The sequence below is a fragment of the Danio rerio genome, chromosome 8, assembly GCF_052040795.2.
Source record: "Danio rerio strain M-AB ecotype USA chromosome 8, GRCz13ab, whole genome shotgun sequence".
Classification (NCBI taxonomy): domain Eukaryota; kingdom Metazoa; phylum Chordata; class Actinopteri; order Cypriniformes; family Danionidae; genus Danio; species Danio rerio.
Genome location: NC_141028.1, coordinates 56281511 through 56306470, shown reverse-complemented (window position 1 = coordinate 56306470; position 24960 = coordinate 56281511). Strand labels below are relative to the sequence as shown.

Below are 24960 nucleotides of genomic sequence, written 5' to 3'. Positions count from 1 at the left end.
TCATTCTCCCTCGGCTTAGTCCCTTTATTTATCAGGGGTCGACAACTTATCCAGTATATGTTTTACACAGCGTATGCCCATCAATCTGCAACCCAGTACTGGGAAACATCCATACATCCTCATTCACACTCATACACTACGACCGATTTAGTTTATTCAATTCACCCATATGTCTTTGGTCTGTGGGGGAGTTCCCGAAGGAAACCCACACAAACACGGGAAGAAACATCCGAACTCCACACAGAAATGCCAACTGATCCAGCTGGGACTCGAACCTTCTTGCTGTAAGGCGACAGTGCTAACCATTTGAAAATTCCAAAAATAATAATAATAAATCACAGGAGGGCAAATAATTATGACTTCAACTGTATATAAATCAGCATCTGCTGAACTGACCTGTGGAGACTCATACGGGACCAGAACACTCTGTCGACCTGTTACTGGGTCGTCCACATACTGACACAGATTATTGCCCTCTACTCTTATCAAATGACTGGCAGGAGCCGTCTGACCTGGAAAACAAAGATTCAGAATTACAGGAGGATGAACAACATAGATACTTCCTTAAAGGTTTCATATAATTAAAATTAATTTTTTAGTTGTTATTATCAGTATTAAATTAAAGGTGCAGTAGGTTATCCATAGATATATACACTAGATATCGCATAGGGACCCTGAGCATGCGTCAATAGCGCCACCACATTGGTACAGTGCTCCCAGGACAAATGTCATTCAACCGCACTAGTCAAGACAGTGTTATTACGTGAAGATGCGGGACTTTAGCGCTGTCTACGGGTGTAGTAATGAGCAAACAAAGAAAACAAAGCACAAAGGCAGAACATTCCATAGTTAATATTAAGTTTTTTTATGTTTTTGTATGTTCTGAACTTTTGTGCTAATCAGGTAACGTTATTGATGATAACAGTCACTTACTGCATTCACCATACGGCAAAGTAGCACCAACTCGCACTAAACACTCGGCTTATGCTAGATTTGTTGAATAAAATCTGCAAACAATGCAAAAGAAATATGACAACGAGATGCTGCGCTGCCAGAAACTTGTATTATTGTCGGCTAACGTTAGTGAAAGAGTCGTTCGGGGGATTCATTCACAAACGAGTCGCTCCCTCCGTCAGTATGAGAAGTAATAGCAGTAGAGGTGCTTTGTTTCAGGACACGGATTAGATTAGATTTAACAGGGAGGGTGAATAGTACATTTCTGTACACACAAACACAAGCTTTTTGTCAGGAATGCCCGTGCGGTCACTGATCCATCAATAGAAAAGTGATGTAAAATTATAATTTTCGTAATTACAAAAAAGAAATTACATACTAACATCCAGGAAAACTCCCGATCATAGATATATGTGTATATGTGTATATCTCTGGCTTTGGATGGCCACAGTCCTCCACTGTACCTTGGTCCCGCATTCATTTCAAAGGAGCGCTACCCTGTAGCAAGATGGCGGCGCTATTGACGCATTCCGTCCAATAGACAACAATAGGCCAGGTGACATCTAGTGTATACATCTATGTAGGTTATCTGCCAGAATGCTAGCATTAGCATTCTAGCTTAGAGATTTACGACCCTCCCTGCCCTCCTTAAGTCATAAACACACGAATCTTAAATTTGTTGACAGACAGTTTAAAATACCTGTCATAATTAAGTTATGTGTCGGTCCGACAATATTTAATTGGATGAACATTTTTTTGTTTTACGCCTTATCCATAATATAAAATTACATATAAACTAGTGCTGTCAAAATTAGTGCCATAAAGCATGCGATTAATTTGAAATAAATAACGCGTAAAAAAAATTAACGCAATTAACGCAGTTGCTGTTTTTTTAATTTCCTGTTGTGATCGATGTGTGTTCAACATGCAAAGAAATATAAATAAGGCCAAGGAAGCGCTTTTTGAAGGTAACTTTCAGTATAAAACATTTAATGTCGCATCACCAGGCTATCCATCGTTTTCTCCAGAGTTTCATGCAATTTCGTATGTTTCATTTTTAACTTTCGACTTCTGTTTTAATGGAGTTTGATACCGCATGGCGAACGGAAAGAAAAACCTCCGCATTTCATGACTTGGTGGTCCTTTAAGGTAGACAAAAATTGCTGCTTACATGGTAGACTCTTAATAAGAGTATTATCTTAATCATATTAAAATCAGAGTATTGGTGTCCATGTAAATGTACTCAGAAAGTGACATGAAGTCGCGAGCTGTCAAAGACAGCGCATTTCTCTGCCTTTCAGCATGAGCCATCAAATGTGTCATTAAGTTTGACCTGTTTCCCCCTCACACGCAAGCGGATGCTTCGCGTTGTTGTGTCAGAATCCCTGTGAAATACAGTCATACTTTAGAAAGCTTAGTTTAAGCCAGGGGTGTCCAAACTTTTTGGGCCGAGGGCCAGATGCAAAAAAAAAAACGTTGTCCCGGGTCAAATTTTACATTTTCAAATTTTCCTGTGCTGTGCGATTAGCTTAACTACTTCATAACTAGCCACACTGCAAAAAATGCTTTTCTTACTTAGATTTTTTGTCTTGTTTCGAGTCCAAATATCTAAAAATTCTCAAATCAAAAAATGTTTCTAGACAAGCAAAACATATTGTCTTGTTTTGAGAAATAATATGCTAATATTAAGTGAGTTTTTCCTTAAAACAGGCAAATTAATCTGCCAATGGGGTAAGCAAAATAATCTTATGTCAAAAGGAAAAACAAGATTATTTTGCTTACCCCATTGGCAGATTAATTTGCTTGTTTAAGGGAAAAATTCACTTAATATTGCCATATTATTTCCCAAAACAAATTAGAAAATTCTACTTTATTTAAGATTTTTTTTTAGAGATTTGGACATAAAACAAGACAAAAAATCTAAATAAAAAAGCATTTTTTGCAGTGCAGTGTAGATTTTTCTTGCACTTTATTAGCACAAAAAACTGCTGTTGTTGAGCTGATAGAGCAGCTGCTAATTGTTTTACTTTTTGATCTCGTTCGGCACCAGCATAAGAGCTGAAGGCCTGATGTTTTGTTTCATAATGTCTTTTAATATTATATTCCTTCATTACTGCAACTGATTCCTGCCAAAATAAACAGATACATTTCCCTCTGACCTCTGTGAAGAAATATTCTTTGCCCCAACGTGACTGAAACTTCCTGCACTCACTGTTGATTTTCCTTTATTTGGTGCGCCATGGCTCGCCAAAACGTGATCATCAATTATGTTTCCTTCAGTTTGGTTGGTTAGTTTTACATCATAACAAGAACTGCTGCCTAATTGAAGGCATGTAATAGCGACACCCGGTGGTTATTTATTGAATTACGTTCATTTTTGTATAGCGAGCCAGATTCTATTAATATTTATAAAAAGCCTCGTGGGCCGCCACAAAACTGATTGCGGGCCGCAGATGACCTGCGGGCCGTAGTTTGGACACCCCTGGTTTAAGCAAATTTGGTGAACGCGATCATGTGTTGAATCTGAAGGGAGTCGCTCCGCCTGACCTGTGGTGTGTGTGTGTGTGCGTGTCTGTCTGACTGTGTGTGTGCTTCCGTGTTTCTTAGCTACAAACCTGCATAAACGTCTGTAGCCACTAAATCAAAAAGTTACGAATTGCCGTGAGACTGCGTTGCACTCTCAGCTCGCATCATTCAAAAGAAAAGGGCCACATTGTCCCCCGATAATGTCAACAGACTGGACAGTCTTAGCAACTGACTGAATGTGAAGGAGGACTGAGTATTATTGTTTCTACTTTATAATTAACGTTCTCAACTCACAGCAATACAACTTTCCAATGAGTACAATTGTTTGTATTCAATACTTTATTATTATTATTATATTTTTCCATTTTCCATACCTGCAATGCCTGAAATATGAAGTGTTGATAAGAATGTGTCTGTCGCTGAACGAACACAATTAAAAAGTGTCTTTACAGAATGACTTTGACATACTTTCGTTGAAGTCCCGTCCGAGTTCGTGATTCGGGCAACGTTTGACCACCTCTGTGACGTGCTCAGCCTTCTTGTAGATGGGCATGGCTCGGATCACACTGCCGTTCGGGGGTGAAGATGCCAGTTTGATCTGAATCGGACAAGTCTTTGCAATCTGACAGTATAATTTCTTGAGCAATGGAGAGTACTGCAGAGAAAAAACAACAACACAGAGATTAATTAATAGCTGGTTATGCAGAAGGATTTCAAATAATGCTGTAAAAACTGCTTGTTCACTCAAAAATGACTTTTGCTGCTTGTATAAGCTACTTTAATTTAAAATAAGTTGAAACAACACAATTATTTTGTGTTTTTTGGAACAGTTTATTAATTATACTTTATTATTTATATTATATTATTTATGTATGTTATATTTTATATTGCCCGTATGTACTGTTGTGGATGTTTTCATCCACTCTGAGATGATTTTGTGTCTTAATTTGGCCATAACTTTTTCTGGGTTTCAGCTAGCAGAATGAGTTTTGATGACAAATCTTATTTTGACACATAATTTTGAGAAAATGCTTAGATTTTTTTTTTTTAAACCCAACAATACACCATGGGCAAATTTACTACTCTTTTGTTATGTTCAGGATGAAAACATCCACTGAATCAAACTGCTGTAAAATGCGTCTTTCTTCTTTTGACTTAGTCCCTTTATTTATCCTGGGTCGCCACAGCAGAATGAACCGCCAACTTATCTAACACGTTTTTACCCAGCGGATGCCCTTCCAGCAACAACCCATCTCTGGGAAACATCCACACACACTCATTCACACAATTTAGCCAACCCAATTCCCCTGTGGGGGAAACCAGAGCACCCGGAGGAAACTCACACGAATGCAGGGAGAACATGCAAACTCCACAAAGAAACACCAACTAACCCAGCCGAGACTCGAACCAGCGACCTTCTTGCTGTATGGCGACAGCTTTACCTACTGCGCAACTGCATCAACGTAAAATGCATCAGAAAAATATTTATTTTTCTGTTAATCAACCTCAGTCCTGATCGAATCTACTAAATTGATGAAAAAATTACAGGGTTTCAACTCTTTAATTGCAAAAATTCACAATTGATGTCACTGATTTGTGGTGATTGAAGTATTTTTAGTATTTCAAAAGTATTTGTGGACTGGATTATTTATACCTTTTATCAAAGTCTTGAATATATGAAACAACATTGCCTTTGATGCGTTATTTTTGATTGATTTTCATTTGTTCTTCCTGATTTTACTGTTGGTGGCTGTTTTTGCCCCATTGACTTCCATTATAAACACATTTTTTGATTACAAGACCATGGCATCATATAATCATGCATTTGGATCATTGGTGGTTTTCCCAGTTGGGAGGAGGTCAGATTTGTTACTGTTGATTATCCCCATTATTGATTGATTGCTTTAGATAGGCATGTGCAAAAAAAAAAGAAAGAAAGCTTAGTTTCTGGATTTTATATGGAGTATTACAGTAAATTAAAGAGTGCATGTGTGTCGGTGAGTGTGAGAGTTGATGTGCACTTGATGTGTTCTAAGAAAATCTAAATATGCATCTCAGCTCTCACAACAACACAGAGTAAACAAAATTCAAGACTGTGTATTTATGCACCATCAAATGTGGTTATAATGGAAGTCAATGGGGCAAAAACTGCCACCAACAGTAAATTAGGGAGAAAAAGTGAAAATTTAACAATGCATCAAAGCCAATGTTGTTACTAATCATTCACGTCCAAGACTGTAATAAAAGGTTAAAAAAAATCCAGTTCAGAATTACTTTTATATTAAAAATAAGTCAATTTGTGTGTGTCAGGGACATCATTTGTGAATTTGCCAATCAAAGAGTTAAAATCCTGTAATTTTCAAAACAATTTAGTAGTTTTGATCAGCAAAGACAAAATAAATTGCTAATTAATATTCTTATGTCTAAAAAAAGTTTTGTTTTAAAATTCACTTCGTTAAACAACACTTGCAAAATATTTAAGGGCTAATAATTTTGTCTTTTAGGCTTCGCGGTGGCGCAGTGGGTAGCGCTGTCGCCTCACAGCAAGAAGGTTGCTGGTTCGAGCCTTGACTGTGAGTTTGCATGTTCTTCCTGTGTTGGCGTGGGTTTCCTCCGGGTGCTCCGTTTTCCCTCACAAGTCCAAAAACATGCGCTATAGGTCAATTGGGTGAGCTAAATTGTCCGTAGTCTATGTGTGTGAATGAGTGTGTACGGATGTTTCCCAGTGATGGGTTGCAGCTGGAAGGGCATCCGCTGCATGAAACATATGCTGCATAAGTTGGCGGTTCATTCCGCTGTGGCGACCCCTGATTAATAAAGGGACTAAGCCGAAAAGAAAATTTAACAATGCATCAAAGCCAATGTTGTTACTAATCGTTCACGTCCAAGACTGTAATAAAAGGTAAAAAAAATCCAGTTCAGAATTACTTTTATATTGAAAATAAGTCAATTTGTGTGTGTCAGGGACATCATTTGTGAATTTGCCAATCAAAGAGTTAAAATCCTGTAATTTTCAAAACAATTTAGTAGTTTTGATCAGGACTGAGGCTGATTAACAGATTGTACAAAATTTAAAAAAATAATCATAATCTGATGCATTTTTACAGCAGTTTAATTAAGTGGATTTTTTTGATCCCTGATAAAACAAAAGGGTAGTCAATTTTGAACAATGCACATGGGTTAAATTTGTGCAAATATTTAAGTTGGGACAACATGAAGTAAGTGTGGAGCTCTTTTTTTTTTTTTACAGGTTCTGTCATAACAATACATTCATGACTCTAAATAACCAGATATGTTCCGAATATCCTTTTTTTTATACAGATGAAGACTAATTCATCATCATCGGATGACATGTATCTCTCTCACACACACGCACACACTCATACACAAGGCGCATGTCAGAGCTTGTCTAAAACTATAAAGACATCCCAAATATTCCCCCAAAAACTAAATGTACAGACTTGCTTTGTGCGGACTTGTATTAATGTGATTCAGATTTTATGAAAAGGAGATTGTACACCAGGTGCAGGGACAGAATCAATCTCATGAACACAGTTTGCTACTCGTGTTGCAAACACATTCTGTAAAGTCGTAGTTTCTCATAAGATAATGTTTAGGAAAGAGACATCATACAGTATATATACAAATCTGTGATGCTAATGAGGAATTATCACATTTATAAAATTATAACGGTTGGAATGAAACTCAGGGCCCTATCATACACCTGGCACAATAAGGCTCAAAATGCGTTTGCCGTGATTTGTTGCTATTTTCAGACCAGCGCAACCCTTATTTTCCTGTTTTGCGCCACATTGTTTAAATAGTAAATCCATTTGCATCACTTTGTGGACTCATGTATGTTCCGGTCTATAAAAGAAGTGTGTCAAGGTACATGTGCGCTGCTGTTTTGAGGACCTAAAATACACTGCGTAATTGACCAACTAAAAGCAGGTCTAAAGTAATGAGAGCGCGTTAGTTATGCGCCTATGCAGGTCCAAATGCTTACACGTTGCTTAACACACACAGGATGTATAGCAATACACAAATATCTTTACATTTGAAAAGAATAAAAGGATTGTAATATTACAAAAATTATTATTTTCTACATAAATATAAAAACCACTGCCTCCATGCCTTCTTCAAATCGGGGGTCTTTTTCAGTTTATCCATGACAATTTGCATTTGTATAATGTTGTTATTATTATTCGCAGTATTTATTATATGCATATTTATATTTGTTATGATAAAAAAGTTTAGATTTGTCCACCTGTCAGGTTTTTGAGATGTATGCATCACTATATGGGACATAAAAATAGGACGTGTGATTGGATATAACAGTTTTCTGAGCACACTTCGTTTTTATTGTTCATTTATTGGTTTGCTGAAAATTAGAACTGAATTTAGGAATAGTTTTGAAACAAATCTTTGCGCTTAACAAACTAAATTAAATATGTAGGCTAATGGATGTCTTCAGTGGACTGAGTACAACACCGTTTTCTCATCCACGAAAGTAAAGGAGTAGAGAGTAAAAGTAAAGGGAAAATAAAGAAGCTGAATGGAGGAGGCTCGTTCTTTACCCTCGAGCTGCAGATGCTCTCTTTTCTCGCTAGTGAAGCGTTCAGTTTGTCCACTTACATAGTCCTCCATGTTAATAGCATATGCACCATAGTGTGACGCAACTGACTCTTAAAAGGAATATGAGATGGTTTAACACACATTATGCTCAAAACACACCCATAACTCATTAAGAATAAGCACAACCCTGTATTTTTCAGTCCTTAAAATAGCAAAAGTGGGTTTAGACACGTTCTAAATGCTTTTGCACCATGCGCTCTATACTCTGCGCCTATAACGTTAAAATAGAGCCCTAAAACTTCACTGTGAATCAAAAATAGTTGACTGAATTTAAAGGAAAGCTGGATATAATATTCATTTGTTTTCTGTCTGTCAGAAAATGATTTCCGGAGCAAACCCACGCCAATATGGGGAGAACATGGAAACTCCACACAGAAATGCCAACTGACAAAGCCAAGGCTCAAACTAGTCACTGCTGTGAGGCGATCGTGCTACCCACTGCACCACTGTGTCCCCCATGATTATTATTATTTTTATTACGATTAAATTTTTTAATTGTCTACAAAACAAACCACTGTTGTCCCAAAACTTGCCTAATTGATCTAATTAAGCCTTTAAAAATGCACTTTAAGCTGAATTTACATATATCTGCAAAATATGTAAATGTTTTATATTTTATATAGTAAATAAAATATGATGTATTTACTAAAATATTATCATGGCAAAGACAAAAGAAATTAGTTCTTATAAATTAATAATTAATATTATTATGTCTAAAAAAAGTTTTGTTTTAAAATTCACTCCGTTAAACAACACTTGCAAAATATTTAAGGGCTAATAATTTTGTCTTTTAGGCTTTGTGGTGGCGCAGTGGGTAGCGCTGTCGCCTCACAGCAAGAAGGTCGCTGGTTTGAGCCTTGGCTGGGAGTTTGCATGTTCTCCCTGTGTTGGCGTAAGTTTTCCTCCGCGTGCTCCGTTTTTCCTCACAAGTCCAAAGACATGCGCTATAGGTCAGTTGGGTGAATGTGTGTGAATGAGTGTTTACGGATGTTTCCCAGTGATGGGTTGCAGCTGGAAGGGCATCCGCTGCATAAAACATATGCTGGATAAGTTGGCGGTTCATTCCGCTGTGGCGACCCCTGATTAATAAAGGGACTAAGCCGAAAAGAATATGGATGAATATCAAAACACAATCATATTATAACAATATTAATAATATTTGACTGAAGCAACCAACAATCAGAACAGCCTTGTAAACGCAGTCTAATAATTTGCTAGATGCTATCATTAACCCTTCTCATACAGATCTACAGTATTTTTTTCATCTACAATATTAAAAAAACAACAACAAAAACACTTAAAAATGATTCTGTTTTCCCTGATGTCCTCATAAATCTGCAGTAGAAGTGGTGTAATAGCCTCTTTACCGCGTTTAACCCTGCATCAGCACGGACTCCTCTCACGATTTCACACAGAGTTTATGCAAATGATTACCATAAACACAGTCTTTCACACACACAAACACACACACAAACACACGCACACACACACACACACACACACACACACACACACACACACACACACACACACACACACACACAAACACACACATACACACACACACACACACAAACACACACACATACACAGAGAGAGAAGAGAGGGGAATAAATCATTGTGTGCAGATGTGTTAGCAGAGAGACGTCTCAACATGCATATGTCACACACACACACACCCTTATTCACATCATCTCGCCACTGTTTTACCCTCAATCCATCTCCCTTCACAGTCTACAACATGTATTTAAGGTAAAACATGGTCAAATCTTCATTCAGTTGAAAGAAGGGGAAATAACTGAGAAATCGATTGAAAGATAAGAGGATTAATGTGTCGACCTCAACATCTGAATGTGGAAAAAGTTGAGTTCCATTACAGTTTTACCTTTACTCATTTAGCAGATGCTTTTATCCAAAGTGATTTATTTATAAGTGTGGAAGAAGCACCTCAAATCATCAGAGAGTAGCGGTATATGAATGCGATGACAAGTCTCTTTGAATTTTTATCTACGATCAAACAGAAAAGAGGGGTGACATGGTGGCTCAGTGTTTAGCACTGTGGTCTTCAGAAGAAGAAGGTCGCTGGTTCAAGTCCTGGCTAGGTTATTTGGCATTTGTGTGTGGAGTTTGCATGTTTTCACAGTGGTGGCGTGGGTGCTTCAAACACATGTGCTATAGGTGAATTGAATGTGTGTGAATGTGAGAGCGTATAGGTGATTCCCAGTACTGGGTTGCTGCTGGAAGGGCAATCGCTGTGTAAAACATATGCTGGCATAGTTGCTGGTTCATTCAGCTGTGGCGACTTCTGTTAAATAAAGGGACTAAGCCGAAGGAAGATGAATAAATGAATGAATTATACAAAAGAGAGAAAGTGAGTGTCCTACAGGTGGTTTGACAAAGCCACTCACCTGTGTGGAGCACACTGATGATTAGGAATGATTAAGTTTGTGGAGAAATCCATGTTGCTCCACTGAGTGCATACAGCAGATTATATGTTTGCGCAATAGTATAACAGACGCATTAACTGAGAACTAATAACTTGGCCCGTATTTGGTCCAGCAGTCTTAGGAGAGAAGCCCAGACTTCCCTCTCCCCAGACACTTCCTTCAGTTTCGGGGGGATCCAGAGGCTTTCCCAGGCCAACCGGTTGACATAGTCCCTGCAGCGTGACCTGAATCTTCCCCAAGGCCTCCTCCCGGTGGGAAATGCCTGGAACACCTCCCTAGGTAGGCGTCCATGAGGCATCTGACACAGATGCCTGAGCCACCTCAGTTAACTTCTGCGGCTCTACTCTGAGCTCCCCTCAGGTGATCTATAAGGGTGCGCCCAGCCACCCTACGAAGGAAACTATTTCGGCTGCTTGTATCCGAGATCTTGTCCTTTCAGTCATGACCCAAAGCTCATGACCATAGGTGAGAGTAGGAACGTAGATTGACCGGTAAATCAAAAGCTTTGCCTTTCGGCTCAGCTCCTTCTTTACCACAACGGACTGATACATCGAGCGCATTACTGCTGCCGCTGCACCAATCCGCCTGTCAATCCGCCTGTCAATCTCACGTTTCATCCTTCCCCCACTTGTGAACAAAACCCCAAGATACTTGAACTCCTCCACCTGGGGTAAGGACTTTCCTCCAACCTCCAAACCACCTTTTTCCGGTGGAGCACCATGGCCTCGGTGCTAATTCTCATCCCAGTCGCGTCATACTCAGCAGCAAACCACCCCAGTGCATGCTGAAGGTAATGTTCAATGAAGCCAACAGAATAACATCGTCTGCGAATAACAATGAAATCCTGTGGTTACCAAACCGGACCCCCTCCAGCCCAAGACTGCGCTTTGAAATCCTGATTCCCATTTGGCATGTGTCGTAAATTAAAAAACAAAGCTAAATTTGATATATTATTTAACACAAACGCCACAAACCATGCAAAAATTGTGATTTATAAAAAACCAAACCTGATAGGAGAATGTGAGTAGCTGTAAGTAAACTATAACTTATATAATGACTTATTTCAATCGATTGAAATCATATGTTCACTTTTATGAAGTTTTTTACGTCAACTTTTATTATAAATGAAATGCCTAAACTGTGGTCCGTGAACAACTATAATGCCATCTTGAATTTGCAATGACGATTCTGAAACAATATATATATAGTGCAGCCGTATGTACAACGATATTTAAAATGCTTATAAAATCAATGAATGTAGATGATTAAATTCTTAGTTTCCCAGCTTTTTCAGTGCAATCCTTGAACTAACCATTTTACAAGAGCATGTTTATAACTACTATAAAGAATATTTTTTGTTAAAGGTGCATCTTAAAATGCCATTTTTATTGCATCTGATTTGAAGTTATCTTCATTTCTGAGAGTTCTTCTAAATGAAAGATTTAGCTGTAATCCGTACATTTGTTCAATGTCCAGAATCAGATAAGCATAAAAACCAGAGAGCGACTTGTCTGGATTTCTAGTGAGTTGCTAAACAAAAGTTAAAACTTGGTTGCGGGATCATTTTCAAAGACTATTTCAAAACTAAATAAAAGTTTTTTAATAATATACAATTACACAAATTAATTATAATATAATCTAAATCAATATAAAATATAATATAGTTAAATATAGAAAATATAAATTTAAACAATATAAATTCAGGTAAAATAATGCAATATAATATAAATTCAAATAATATATAATATAATTTGATATCATATACATTTAATTAATATAATAATAATATAATATAATATAATATAATATAATATAATATAATATAATATAATATAATAATATAATATAATATAATATAATATAATATAATATAATATAATATAATATAATATAATATAACATAATATAATAAACTATATTAATAATATAAAAATAATATAATGTAATAATATAATAATAATATAATATAATATAATATAATATAATAATAATATAAAAATTATATAATATAATATAATAATATAATAATAATATAAATATAATATAATATATTATAATATAATAATGTAATGTAATAAAAAATAATATAATATAATAATAATATAATAATATAAATATAATATAATATAATAATGTAATGTAATATAAAATAATATAATATAATATAATATAATATAATATAATATAATATAATAATAATGCAATATAATATAATATAATATAATATAATATAATATAATATAATATAATAATATAAAATATATTATATTATATTATATTATATTATATTATATTATATTATATTATATTATATTATATTATATTATATTATATTAGATTAGATTAGATTAGATTATAATATTACACTACAAACAAACAAAAAAACAAGGCTGAGAAAATGCATGCTTGCTTTGTAGACAGTGTGCTTGATTATAATGGCAGCATGGGCTCGCCTGCAGTGTAGACCGTCTGTAAGTGTTGTAAGGTGGAATAAGATGATGGACTGCAGGAAGGCGAGCGTCGGAAAAGGCGCACGTTCAGGCAGGCTCGGCGGCCTAAGTGATAATGACGAGTCTGACAGCCTGATGGACAAGTTTCGGCACGCCACCCGCAAATTCAGCCAACTCCCCATCTTCGTCAATAAATTCACAAATGCACTGCCTATGCTAACGGCTGCGAAAGTGCAGCCAGCATCATGTACACTGCTGCTTCACCGTTCCTCCCAAGACGCACTGCGAGAAACACTTCTACTACACAAATGAGAACATTCATTCATTCACTCTCCTTCGGCTTAGTCCCTTATTTATCAGGGGTCACCACAACGGATTGAACCACCAACTATTCCAGCATATGTTTTACTCAGCGGATCCCCTTCCAGCTGCAATCCAATACTGGAAAACACTCTTAAACTCTCACATTAACACATTCATAGACTATGGCCAATTTGGTTCATCCAATTCCCCTATAGCCCATGTCTTTGGACTGTGGGGGAAACCGGAGCACCCGGAGGAAACCCACGCGCACATGGGGAGAACATGCAAACTCCACATAGAAAAACCAACTGGTCCAACTGGGACTCGAACCAGTGTAGTAAGCCACCGTGTTGCCCACAAATGGACTTAAGATGAAGATTATCTTATTATCTTATTCTTTCAAGTATGAGAGGGAATATCCATTGTAACCTTATTGGTTCAAGAATTACTGTCTAATTCACTTCTATTGATTTTTGGCCGTTAAAAACAGCTTGTTATGCTGCGTGATGTTGCAAACTTGGGTTTTCATATTTTTAATATACAATTGCTTTCAACACTAGGTATTTCTTGCTGCTTTTGGTCTGAAAAAGCAGTTTTAGGGCCTGAAAATTTTCCTGCATGCAGAACCGCCAACTTATCCAGCATACAGTAGATGTCAGAATTATTAGCCCCCCTTTGAATTTATTTTTTGTTTCTTTTTTAAATATTTCCTAAAAGATGTTAAACAGCGCAAGGAAATTTTCATAGTATGTCTGATAATATTTTTTCTTCTGGAGAAAGTCTTATTTGTTTTATTTCGGCTAGAATAAAATCAGTTTTTAATTTTTTAAATACCATTTTAGGGACAAAATTGTTAGCCCCTATAATCTAATTTTTTTCGATAGTCTCCAGAACAAACTAAGTTAAGCCTTTAAATGTCACTTTAAGCTGTATAGAAGTGTCTTGAAAAATATCTAGCAAAATATTATTTACTGTCATTATGGCAACGATAAAATAAATCAGTTATTAGAGATGAGTTATTCAAACTATTATGTTAGAAATGTGTTGAAAAAATCTTCTCTCTGTTAAACGGAAATTGGGGAAAAAATTAAGCAGAGCTAATAATTCAGGGGGCTAATAATTCTGACTTCAATTGTATTTTTTATGCAGCGGATACCCTTTAAGCTACAACCCAGCACTGGGAAACACCCATACACTTTAACTATACTAAGGCCCAATCCCAATTCTACCCCTTAGCCCTTCCCCTTAACCCCCGTTATGCGCGTTCCCGTGAACGGTTAAGGGTGACCCAATTCTCTTTAGCGTAAAGGCGTAGGGCTAAGGGGAAGGGCTAGATAGCTCTTCGAATGGAGATTTTTCAGGAGCACACTCGAAACCAAGGGGTAAGAAAATTTCCCAGAATACACCAGCCACAACAGCAAGATAGCTGCATCCGGAAGTAAGGAGAGCCAAAAATGTTTATTTTTCGTTATTATTACGAATTTTTACAACAAACAAACACACGTTTTAATACATTCATAACCACGTTCATGTTTTACCATCATGCTCAAAAAAACAACAAAAAAAAACGCTAAAATAAAAAACCGCTAAATTTTGCGATCTATAATCCATAATAATAACTCGTGTACAGCAGTCCAACAACATTGTGACACTCGATTACACTCGAATACCCTGTCAGAAAAGTCTAGTGGCTGGCAATGAGCTTTTTACAGAGTCTGCATTACTTTTAATGGTTTTTGTGTGTTTACATAGATGAAAATTGTGTAAATACACAGTGCAGTTACAATCGTATTGCCACATTAGATCGCTATGATAACATAATATATGCCCTCAGTGATTTCCTGTAGATAAATACCAAACAATAGCACAACTGGAATCACTACAGCAGTCGAAATCATCAATCTCATATGAAGCAAGAGATCGCGATGACATATGATGATGGGGGTAAATCATATCTTTATGAGGGGTACATTTTGAAGCCCTTCCCTTTCACACTCGGTTTTAAGGGCCAATAGGGAAAGGGGAGGACAAGAGGAAGGGGTAGGGATACATAAATAGAATTGGGATTGGGTCTAAATGTATGAATTTGGTTTACTGAAGCATACATATTTATTACACAAGCTACTGAAAATATATGACTGAGAAGCAAAAATTCCATGACATCTAATAAAAGTAAAAAGAGACCACTGTTGTGCTTGTATATCAATCATTTAATAATAAGTGTGGTTTATTTAAAAAAATAATTTCGAGAGGATCATGTGCTTATGATTGACTACGGCTGGTACCGGATCAGGTCTGTATATTGCACCAATCAGAGTTTTCCACTCAAATCATCTTCGTCTTGAAGAATCCCCCCTTCCACCCCAACTCCCCCTTCTCCTGATAGGGCGGCCAGTGGTTAGCACTGTTGCCTCACAGCAAGACCGCAGCTGGTTCGGCCTCTCACCAGTCCAGTCGGCATTTCTGTGCAGAGTTTGCATGTTCTCCCCATGCTCGGGTACAGGTTTCCCCTGGGTAAACAAAATTTGGCCCACAAAAGGGAACATTTTCTCTTATCCGCCCCTTGGAACTTTCTTCCATGGCTCTAAACGTTTGACTTTCACACAAACGGCTATTTGAGTCTTGTTTGAGCTCAGAGTACATAACTCATTTCCATATTTTTGGAGTTGGCTGCTGTTTGCTGACATGTGGAAACAAGCGTTGATTTCAGGGAGGGGCAGACCTTTCCTAAAACAATTCTTGTTTTGTTCAAAATCTTAAGAGGCCAAATACATTTTTTTATTCCAAATTACAGTTTAAAGAGGAAAATATTTAGCTTGATTTAAGTCAAAGCTAACAAATAACTTTGTTTTTTCATTTCATGGATTAAATGTGAATTTTCAGGAAACACTTTAGTATACACTGTAAAAAAAAAAAAAAAAAAAAAAAGCAGGGTTCCACACAATTCATTCAAGTTGTCCTGACACAAATCGATCGAGTTGACATTACACATTTAATTAAATTGAAAAAAAAAAAAAAAAGTGTAATTTAAGCTCATTTTAAATATGTAGTGTAATTTAAGTCTATTAGCTAGTGGCTAATTTCCTACAGGTTATTAAGATATTGACTGTTTATTAGTAATTAATAAGTTCATATTAAGCATGATCTTATTCCTAATCCGTAGCTTAACAATTATTTAAAAAACTACAAAATAAGTCCAAAGTCTTAGGTGATAGTTTGATAATAGCCAGATTATTTCCTTAAAATAAAGTGTGACTGAATTTTCTTTGTCAAATGTAGCATCCTCATTCATTCATTTTCCTTTGGCTTAATCCCTGACTATCAGGGGTCGCCCTAGTGAAATGAACCAACAACTATTCCGGCATACTGTATGTTTTTTGCAGCGGATGCCCTTCCAGCTGCAGAACAGTACTGGGAAACCCCCATACACTCATTCACACTCATAACGGGCAATTTTAGCTTATCCAATTCAGCTATAGTGCATGTCTTTGGGCCGTGGGGGAAACCGGAGCGCCCGGAGGAAACCCACGCCAACACTGGGAGAACATGCAAACAGACAAAAATGCCAACTGGCCTAGCTGGGACTTGAACCAACAACCTTCTTGCTGTGAAGCGACAGTGTTAATCACTGAACCACCGTGCTGCCCCCAAGTGTGGCATAAAATGTAACCAACATGCATTGTGTCATTGTGTCAGCTACCTCTAGTTCCCATTCAGTTTCTATGTACACTAGATATAATACACATTAGATATATGAATGTGTTTTTGTGGTAACTTACTGGCAGCACTGTTAGCAACTTACTTTTTACAGTAATTTGTCTGTAAATATGTTTTACAGTATCAAGGCACTGTCACAGTTTCATTTTACAGTGAAAATAGCTCTTAAATGGCCTAGCTCGCTCTTACCTCCGCAACATGCTTGTCTCTTACACCCCTGGCTCATTACGTTACCTTGACTTTGGCCTGCTTGCTGTCCCTCGGTACCGCCTCTCTTCAATTGGGGGCAGATCATTTAGTGTTATTGCACCCAAACTCTGGAACTCTCTACCACGCTCACTCCGTTCTGTTAATAAAATCTCCGAATTCAAATCTTTACCTAAAACTCACTTATTTCCTGAATGCTTCACTTCAGATCTGTCAAACTGACCACTTTATTTGATCCACCTGCACTTTTGTCTCTTAGGTCTTGTTTTGTATTTTCAGTTTGTTATATTTGACTACCTGTATGTTTGTGTTCCTAATGTTGTCTTTACTAATGTCTGCTTGTACTATCTCTTTTTGTTACATTCTTTGTAAAGTGTCCTTGAGCTCTGGAAAGGCGCTATATAAACAAAATGTATTATTATTATTACAGTAAAATAGCCTTACCGCAACTTCTTTTTAAGGTAAAATGCCCTTTACCACATTTTAATTTGACAGTATGATGATTTTTACAGTACTTTTACTGTAATTTATTTATGTTACACTAGCAGTACAAAACCTTTATTTTGAGTATTTTTAAAATTTATTAAATTCCAATGAAGTGACTGATTTATTCATGAACTGTTTGTACGATAGCGGTACTTGATTACTTTGATTACAGTAGAATACTGCAAGCTACTAATATCCAGTAAGTTACTGTAAATGTTTTAAAATGATCCACAATGCAGAGCATATTACAGTAGTGAACTAAACAACCCAGGCTCATTCTGAAAACGTAGTCCTGTGGACGTTTCTGGAGACCACGAATTATGTAGACGGAGGTAAGTATGGCTGCATTTCATTTTTTTAAGCGAATGCTGCAGGGTGGTGTAACGTCGTTCCATTTCGCGCTTGCCGGCTGACCGATTACCTCCGTGTGAAGGGCTTTCCCGCTGCAACCAGTTTGTCCGGTTAGCTCATCGTGTACGTCGGCGGACTTGAGACGCAGAGAGGAGCTAACCACGATGACGACCGGATTCGAGTCCGGGGAAGAGCGATTCCAGTAATCAGGTACGACAACAACAGAATCCAAAAAATAAAATGAATAACAGGCTGAGAATGTGGTCAAATCCGAAAACGTGGTCAAAATCAGACAAGGGCTTTTCTTTTTCTCAATGGCTTTTTTTTTGTAAATTATTGGTTGGGTTTAGGGAAGTAAGCGGGGGGCGGGTCAATGGGTAAAACTACTTGAGTTTAGGGATGGAGGAGGAGGGTGGCTCGGCCGATTGGCCGGTCGCCCAGACAATCATTCAGCCAGTCGGACGGACAGGACAGTCGTTCACACACAGCAGCCTCTCGCAGGTTTGTGAAAACAAAAACTGCACAAATACGTACCTCTCAGGATGTATTTCGCGGACTCCAGAAACGTCCACCGGACTACGTTTTCAGAATGAGCCTGGGTTGAAACTAAAGAATGTATGTGGTATTTTACTGAGTGTTTTTGCAGTAAATAACTTTAAAATTGCAGCACAGTTTAATGATGCGTTCACATGAGACGCGGATGAAGCGTCAAGCGCAAGTGATTTACATGTTAAGTTAATGCATGGCGCGAATAGATATCCTGTGGCACTATTCGCATGAATGATTCGACTTTATGGCATTTTTTTAGATAACTATTTTTTTTACCTGGTTGGACTATTTTTTGCTTTATTAACTATCATTAACTGCTTTTTAGACAAAAATGCTTCTTTAATATAACATGCCGTTAATTGTCATTTTATCCCAATCCATTATTCTTGCATAAAGCACAAAATTCTCTATTTGGAATAAAACTACTTTTTCCCCATACACTGTTACGCTGTTCACTCCAGACGTGGCTTGCATGAATAAATAGCATCATTCACACGTAAATAGACACATGAACATTTCGAGTTTACTCACTTCATTCGCGCATCTAATTCACTTTTGCGATAATGTAACCAATTTGCGTGAATAATGAGGTGCGAATTGAGTGTATTAACGAGCAAATTAACGTGCAAATCAGACAAATCGCTTGAGTTGGAAGATCTGAACTTTAGCGGACATTCATGCTGCTTTAACCAATCAGGAGCTTGCACTTTTAGAGCCATGATTAAAACGTAGCGCCAGTTGTTGGTGTCCCAAGGGGAAATTCTCCTGCAGACACTGGACAACAGTTGATCAAACTGGGCTTGGCTCAGTCGGAAGCACTGCTGTAAGCTTCCATCATCTAGGTGTATTTTCTGGAGTTGATGAACTCAGAGAGCTGGGTGCACCTCTGAAAGGATCTAGTGGACTCAGACACAACGCCAAATGAATATACGCTGTTTTTCAACCTTCCTAAAGCACGAAAAGCACAGCTACTTTCTCAGTAAATTCCATGTTAGCCATTTAGCAACGAGAGAATAAAGTGAGTAAACTCAAAATGTTCACGCATCTATTTACACGCAAATAGCAATTATACTATAATTGGGCATAGATAAATTTTTTAATCTAGATTAATCTAAATTATTGAATTCTGCCGAAAGCATTCAGATTATGTGTGCTATCCAAGTCTTTGAGAATGGGTTTCTCAAGCCAGGTTGAGCATTAGACACACACACACACACACACACACACACACACACACACACACACACACACACACACACGTCGCAAAATGCAGAAGTTTTTCTCCTTCCAATTGGCGTGCGTTATTAAATTCCATAACACTCTCACCAGTCCTTACTAACCATCTAATACCTCAGTTTGTCACAGGGACATGAATGAAATGCTCATGAGTTAAAGTGAAACTGCCGAACTGCAATTAAAGTCAGGCATCCAGCTGATTTTTTGTCAGACAGCTCACCGGTCAGGTATACATCCGAGCTAAAATATCAAGGTAAAAGTCATCATTGCTTACGTAGAATAGACCCAGCTCCCATCCCGACTTTAAGAATAGATTGGCAGCAATATTTTTTAAAGATATCGCCATTAAGAGTCTCGCGTTAACACAGCACATTAACGCTGATAATGGCCCACCACTAAATTGTACGCAATTTATTCATGCAAGCCGTGTCTGGCGTGAACACAGCATAATAGTGCACACAAGAATAATGGATTGGGATAAAATGACAATTAACGCCATTGTTACAAAGTGGACGCTTACAAAAGACTTGCGGATTCAAATGCAGTTTATTAAGGTCCAGGTCGTACAGGCAGAGGTCAGCAAAACAGTAGTACAAGGGTAATCCAATAAACGGGGTCAGTATTAGGGATGGCTGACTTGAAACTGACGTTTCGACACTGTGTCGAGATCCCAAAGCACAAGTGAGTCGAAACACTGAAGCATTGAAGCACTGAAGCATGATCCGAAACACACAGGTCACATGATTAAAGCAGTTCAAAGCATCAGCGATTTCAGAAGCATTTCGAGACCTGTGTTTGACTTGTGGACTAGTAGCCTAAAAAAAATGGCATAAAGTTTGCCTGTGCATGAGATGCTATGAAATCTCATCAGCTGCGAGTTTTGCAGGAGCTTATTTTTTATTTTTTTGTCATTTGGAAAGGAAGGATGCGCTGGCTTTGGGGCGTGTTTAGACCCGCTCGCTGACTATGAGGGTAAAAGCTAAGAAGAGCAGCCTCAAATACTCCAGAAGCAAAGACGTGCTCGGGCTTGCCCTACTTATATGCCAACAAAGGGAGAAAAAAAAGTGTTGGGGTCTTTATTGGAAAAGCTGAGGTGTCAGAACTCATTTTCATCCCTTATGACAGCTCTTGCTTTAAGCCTATAATATGCGTTTGAGAGCGGGCTTTTAAACAGTTATCCCTAACACACAATTTGTTTTTATGAATCACGCGATGATATCATACTATAATTGGGGCCTAAAACGGCAAAAGCAAAGGCCCAGGCAGAAACAGACATGATTTAGGAAGATAACATAAAATGACCTCAGCAAACCTCTTAAATGAAGAATTACGCCGCACTTCTAGAAGTTTGAACGGTGTCGATTGAGAAAAACACAGACTGCTGAGTGAACAGAAGGGGTTCAGAACCAAGGACAGGGACGTGGTCTCCAAACTCGACACCAATTCCACTTATAAATGCTTTAGGTTTCAGCTTTACTGGCTTTCCACTCATTTTATAGGACTAAATTGCATTCAATAGTCAAATAATCACCCTCAGTGTTCTCTCAAACAGTATAACTAGGGTGCGAATTACAGGGGGGTTTGGATGGGATTGACCCTCCTAATTATCACTTGAACCCCCTAAAGGACAACAAAACAATATGTATAGAGGGGTCAGCTCTTATATATATATATATATATATAATAGTCCAAAGACATGCGCTATAGGTGAATTGAATGAATAAGTTGGCCATTGTGTAGCAGTGTGTGTGAACGGGTGTGTATGGGTGTTTGCAGCTGGAAGGGCATCCACTACATAAAACATGATAAAACGATGTTTTACGATCGGTGTGCTATGATAAAACATATGCTGCAATAGTTGATGGTTCATTCCGCTGTGGCAACCCCTGAAATAGAGATTAAGCCAAAGGATGACTAAGGAAGATTAATGAATGAAATGTATAATGTAAATATACATTTGACACCCCCATAATGGCTTATACCATTACGAATAATCTCGCCAATCGGTCTATGCAAGAAAAAAATTCATTCAACAGTCTGAAACTGGCAGGCGTAGAGCACCGATAGACATTGTAAGTCTTCACAAAACAGTTTTCTCAAAAAATAAAGTAAAATTAGTCACATAATTTGTTTAGTTTGACCTATATAGTAACATCTAAAACAGCTAATCGGTCACTAAATATCCCTCAAAACACTGAAAATGTACACATTTTATTAATATATTTGATATAATTTGAATTAATTCATGAATTTGATTCACTGAAGCATGTATTACACAAACTTTTATCGGAAAAAGTTGACTCCCCCGATTGTCAATGTATAATTTGTAGAACTGAGTATGTCATCCTGAGTATAACCCTCTTCTTCTTATGTCGAACTTTTATCTGTGCAGTTTAACAAAGCGACTTTTTATTGATATTTTAGATAGTTTAAAACAATAACTCTATTGGACAAGAAATAATACAGAAATAATTAAATCTGTAAAATATCAGAAAACATTCTTGCAATTTATTTATTATCAAATTTCTATTTACCACCAAACTCAGGCAATAAATCACTTCAAACTAAGAAAAATATCAATAAAAGTCACTTTTTAACTTTTCAACATCAGAAGTTGCTGGAGAAAGTGAAATAAATGCGATTCTGAAGCATAAAAAAACATGAATCACAAAATACAGAAAATCTATGTTATTCAGATGCAAAACACAGTCCATCAGATCTCTTTTTTTTGTAAAAGAGCATTTTCTACCAGGCTCCTCTGATTAGGTTCAGAAGTTTCATTTTACATGTAAAGATAAGGTTATTAGCTAGGAAATAAAATTACTTTTTTTTTCAAAAATGTAACTTTAGACATTTCTTTGGTAGATTTTCTTTTGCGTTAAAATCCACTTGTGCTTTTTTAAACCTCTAAATCCACCTATTGGAACAAGACAGTGCTATTAGTTGAAAATCACTAAAGATGCAACTAGAAATGATTTTACCAAACATTTAACACCTAAAATTAAAAATATATGAATCTGTAAAGTAAGTGTTGGTTCATTCCGCTGTGATAAACCAGGGAAAAAGCAGAAGGAAAATGAAAGAATGAAATCTGTCAAGTAAGTGCATTAATCAATAACATTAAAACTGACTTTAATTAAATCCGAACAATCTGTTGTCATATCTGATATTTGGAATTTAGATTTAATGTAAGTAAAACATGTAAACGTTGTAAACATTATGTTACGTTCAAATAATGCAGTGTAAAAACATTATAAAACATCAATATCTGTGCATTGTCTATTAATATAAAAAGCTTATCAGACGTATAAGTATTGTGAAGTAATTTAAATAATGTTTAGTTTTATATATTATATTTATCTTTTTAAAAATAACTTAAATTAGCGAATAAAACACAAGGTACTGTAGGTCTACAGGGAAAAAAGGGCATGCCTCTCAGAGAATTTTAGAAGCTGTCATTCATTCATTCTCACCATACTTAAGCTCTTGGTCTCTTGTTCATCCTCATAACATCCACATGGTATAAAAGAACGGCATCCTAACTCTGGCTTTCGTTAAACTTTCGACTGTACAGTGTGTTTTCTTTTTCTTATAATGAGTTTTGAGGTGAGGGACGTTTTCATTTGCCATTCACTGACAGTCGGATAGGCTCATCCAGTTCATCAAACTTTGTCTTTTAAAATCGAAATCGAAAGTGGAATAAAACACTCTCTTCATAAAAGCTGGTGTGTCAGCGCACTGCTACACTGAAAACATATGATTCGATTTGCGCCTTCCGATTAGTTCTCGGGATTTAGCGACTTTTGCTGTCAAAGACAACAAGTGGCGTTTAGTGGCTTTTACCAACAAAGTGTTATTTCTGAATGCGATGACGATGGGATTTGGATGATTAGAAGCAAATCTATTTGTTGATGGTATAGTTAGTACATGCCTAAAGCATTCACTCAATGCCATTATCTCATTTTTGGCGGAAGTGGCGTTTAGTGGCTTTTGCATCTGAACTCTTTGTGTATATATATATATATATATATATATATATATATATATATATATATATATATATATATATATATATATATATATATATTAGAGCTGTGAACCTACACTAGTCTCACGGTTCGGTTCGGTTCGGTTACGATTATCATGCCATCGATTCGGTTCAATTCGATATTTCGGTGCATCACGGTGCATTGACGATGCTTTTATACTTTCTTCACAGCAGCAGCTCTTGTATTAAAATGTATGAATATATTTATATTTATATAGGTTATTATTTTTAATACAATTGTGTCATTTAATACAAACAGTCAGATATATAAACTGTAACTTTGAAAAAAACGAGCATTAAGCAAATAAAATAAACAAATATAAACATCCATCTCAATATCTGTTCCTTGTCTAGTTCTCTTACACCCCTTTGATTGGGTTGCGATTGGCTCTTGCACGCTGCGCTCTTCAGATGAATAAGCGGCAGGCGGCAGCGGCGATCTCACAGCTGATGTATGATAGACACGGTGGAGAAAACTCTGCAGACACGCGCTCGTTTCTGTATCCAAAAGTAACGCTGTAAAACAGCCGAGAGGAGAAGAAAAGCCACGCCAGCAGGTCAAATGGGCCACTGTGTTTGTGTGAGAAAGAGAAAGAGAGAGAGACAGAGACAGAGCGAGAGCGAGCGAGCGAGAGAGAGAGAGAGAGAGAGAGAGAGAGAGAAATGGAGTAGGCTACGGCTACTTTCATTCTTAAACTCACACAGTGAAATTGTGCACAGTTCATGAGTATTAAGTAGTTAGAGCGTTGTAAATACTCACGATCGCCTCCCTCGCGACAGAGCGCATATGAGGTAAATGACGTCAGTAATAACCGGTTATGATTATTACTGAACCGATACCGAATTGTCCGCGTCTGCATCGCGGTGCATCGAAGAAACGATTAATTTTGACACCGCTAATATATATATATATATATTAGTGGTGGGCCGTTTACGTGCTGCGTTAAGGTGAAACTCCAATCACGCAATAAAAAATATCGCCGTTAATCTATTCTTAAAGTTGGGTTGGGAGCTGGGTCTATTCTACTCAAGCTATGATGACTTTTATCTT

General features: G+C 37.1%; 1 protein-coding gene and 1 long non-coding RNA gene across 8 annotated transcripts in view; both read right to left on the bottom strand.

Annotated features, from left to right (window-relative positions):
- The window catches only part of LOC147842870 (uncharacterized), a 469436-nt gene that overhangs the window by 210565 nt on the left and 233911 nt on the right, over positions 1 to 24960 (bottom strand). The gene's annotated exons all lie outside the window — the stretch shown is intronic.
- Positions 1 to 24960, bottom strand: part of tp73 (tumor protein p73) — a 93986-nt gene that overhangs the window by 27814 nt on the left and 41212 nt on the right. For all 7 annotated transcript variants that reach the window (XR_015496887.1, XR_015496888.1, XM_087262899.1 and 4 more), the window contains 2 exon segments: positions 3949 to 4135; positions 397 to 512 (listed from right to left, as the gene is read on the bottom strand). Coding sequence is in view for 5 of the 7 variants with exons in the window: in XM_087262899.1 (XP_087119025.1) it covers positions 397 to 512; positions 3949 to 4135 (303 nt within the window). In the remaining 2 variants the exon portion in view is untranslated.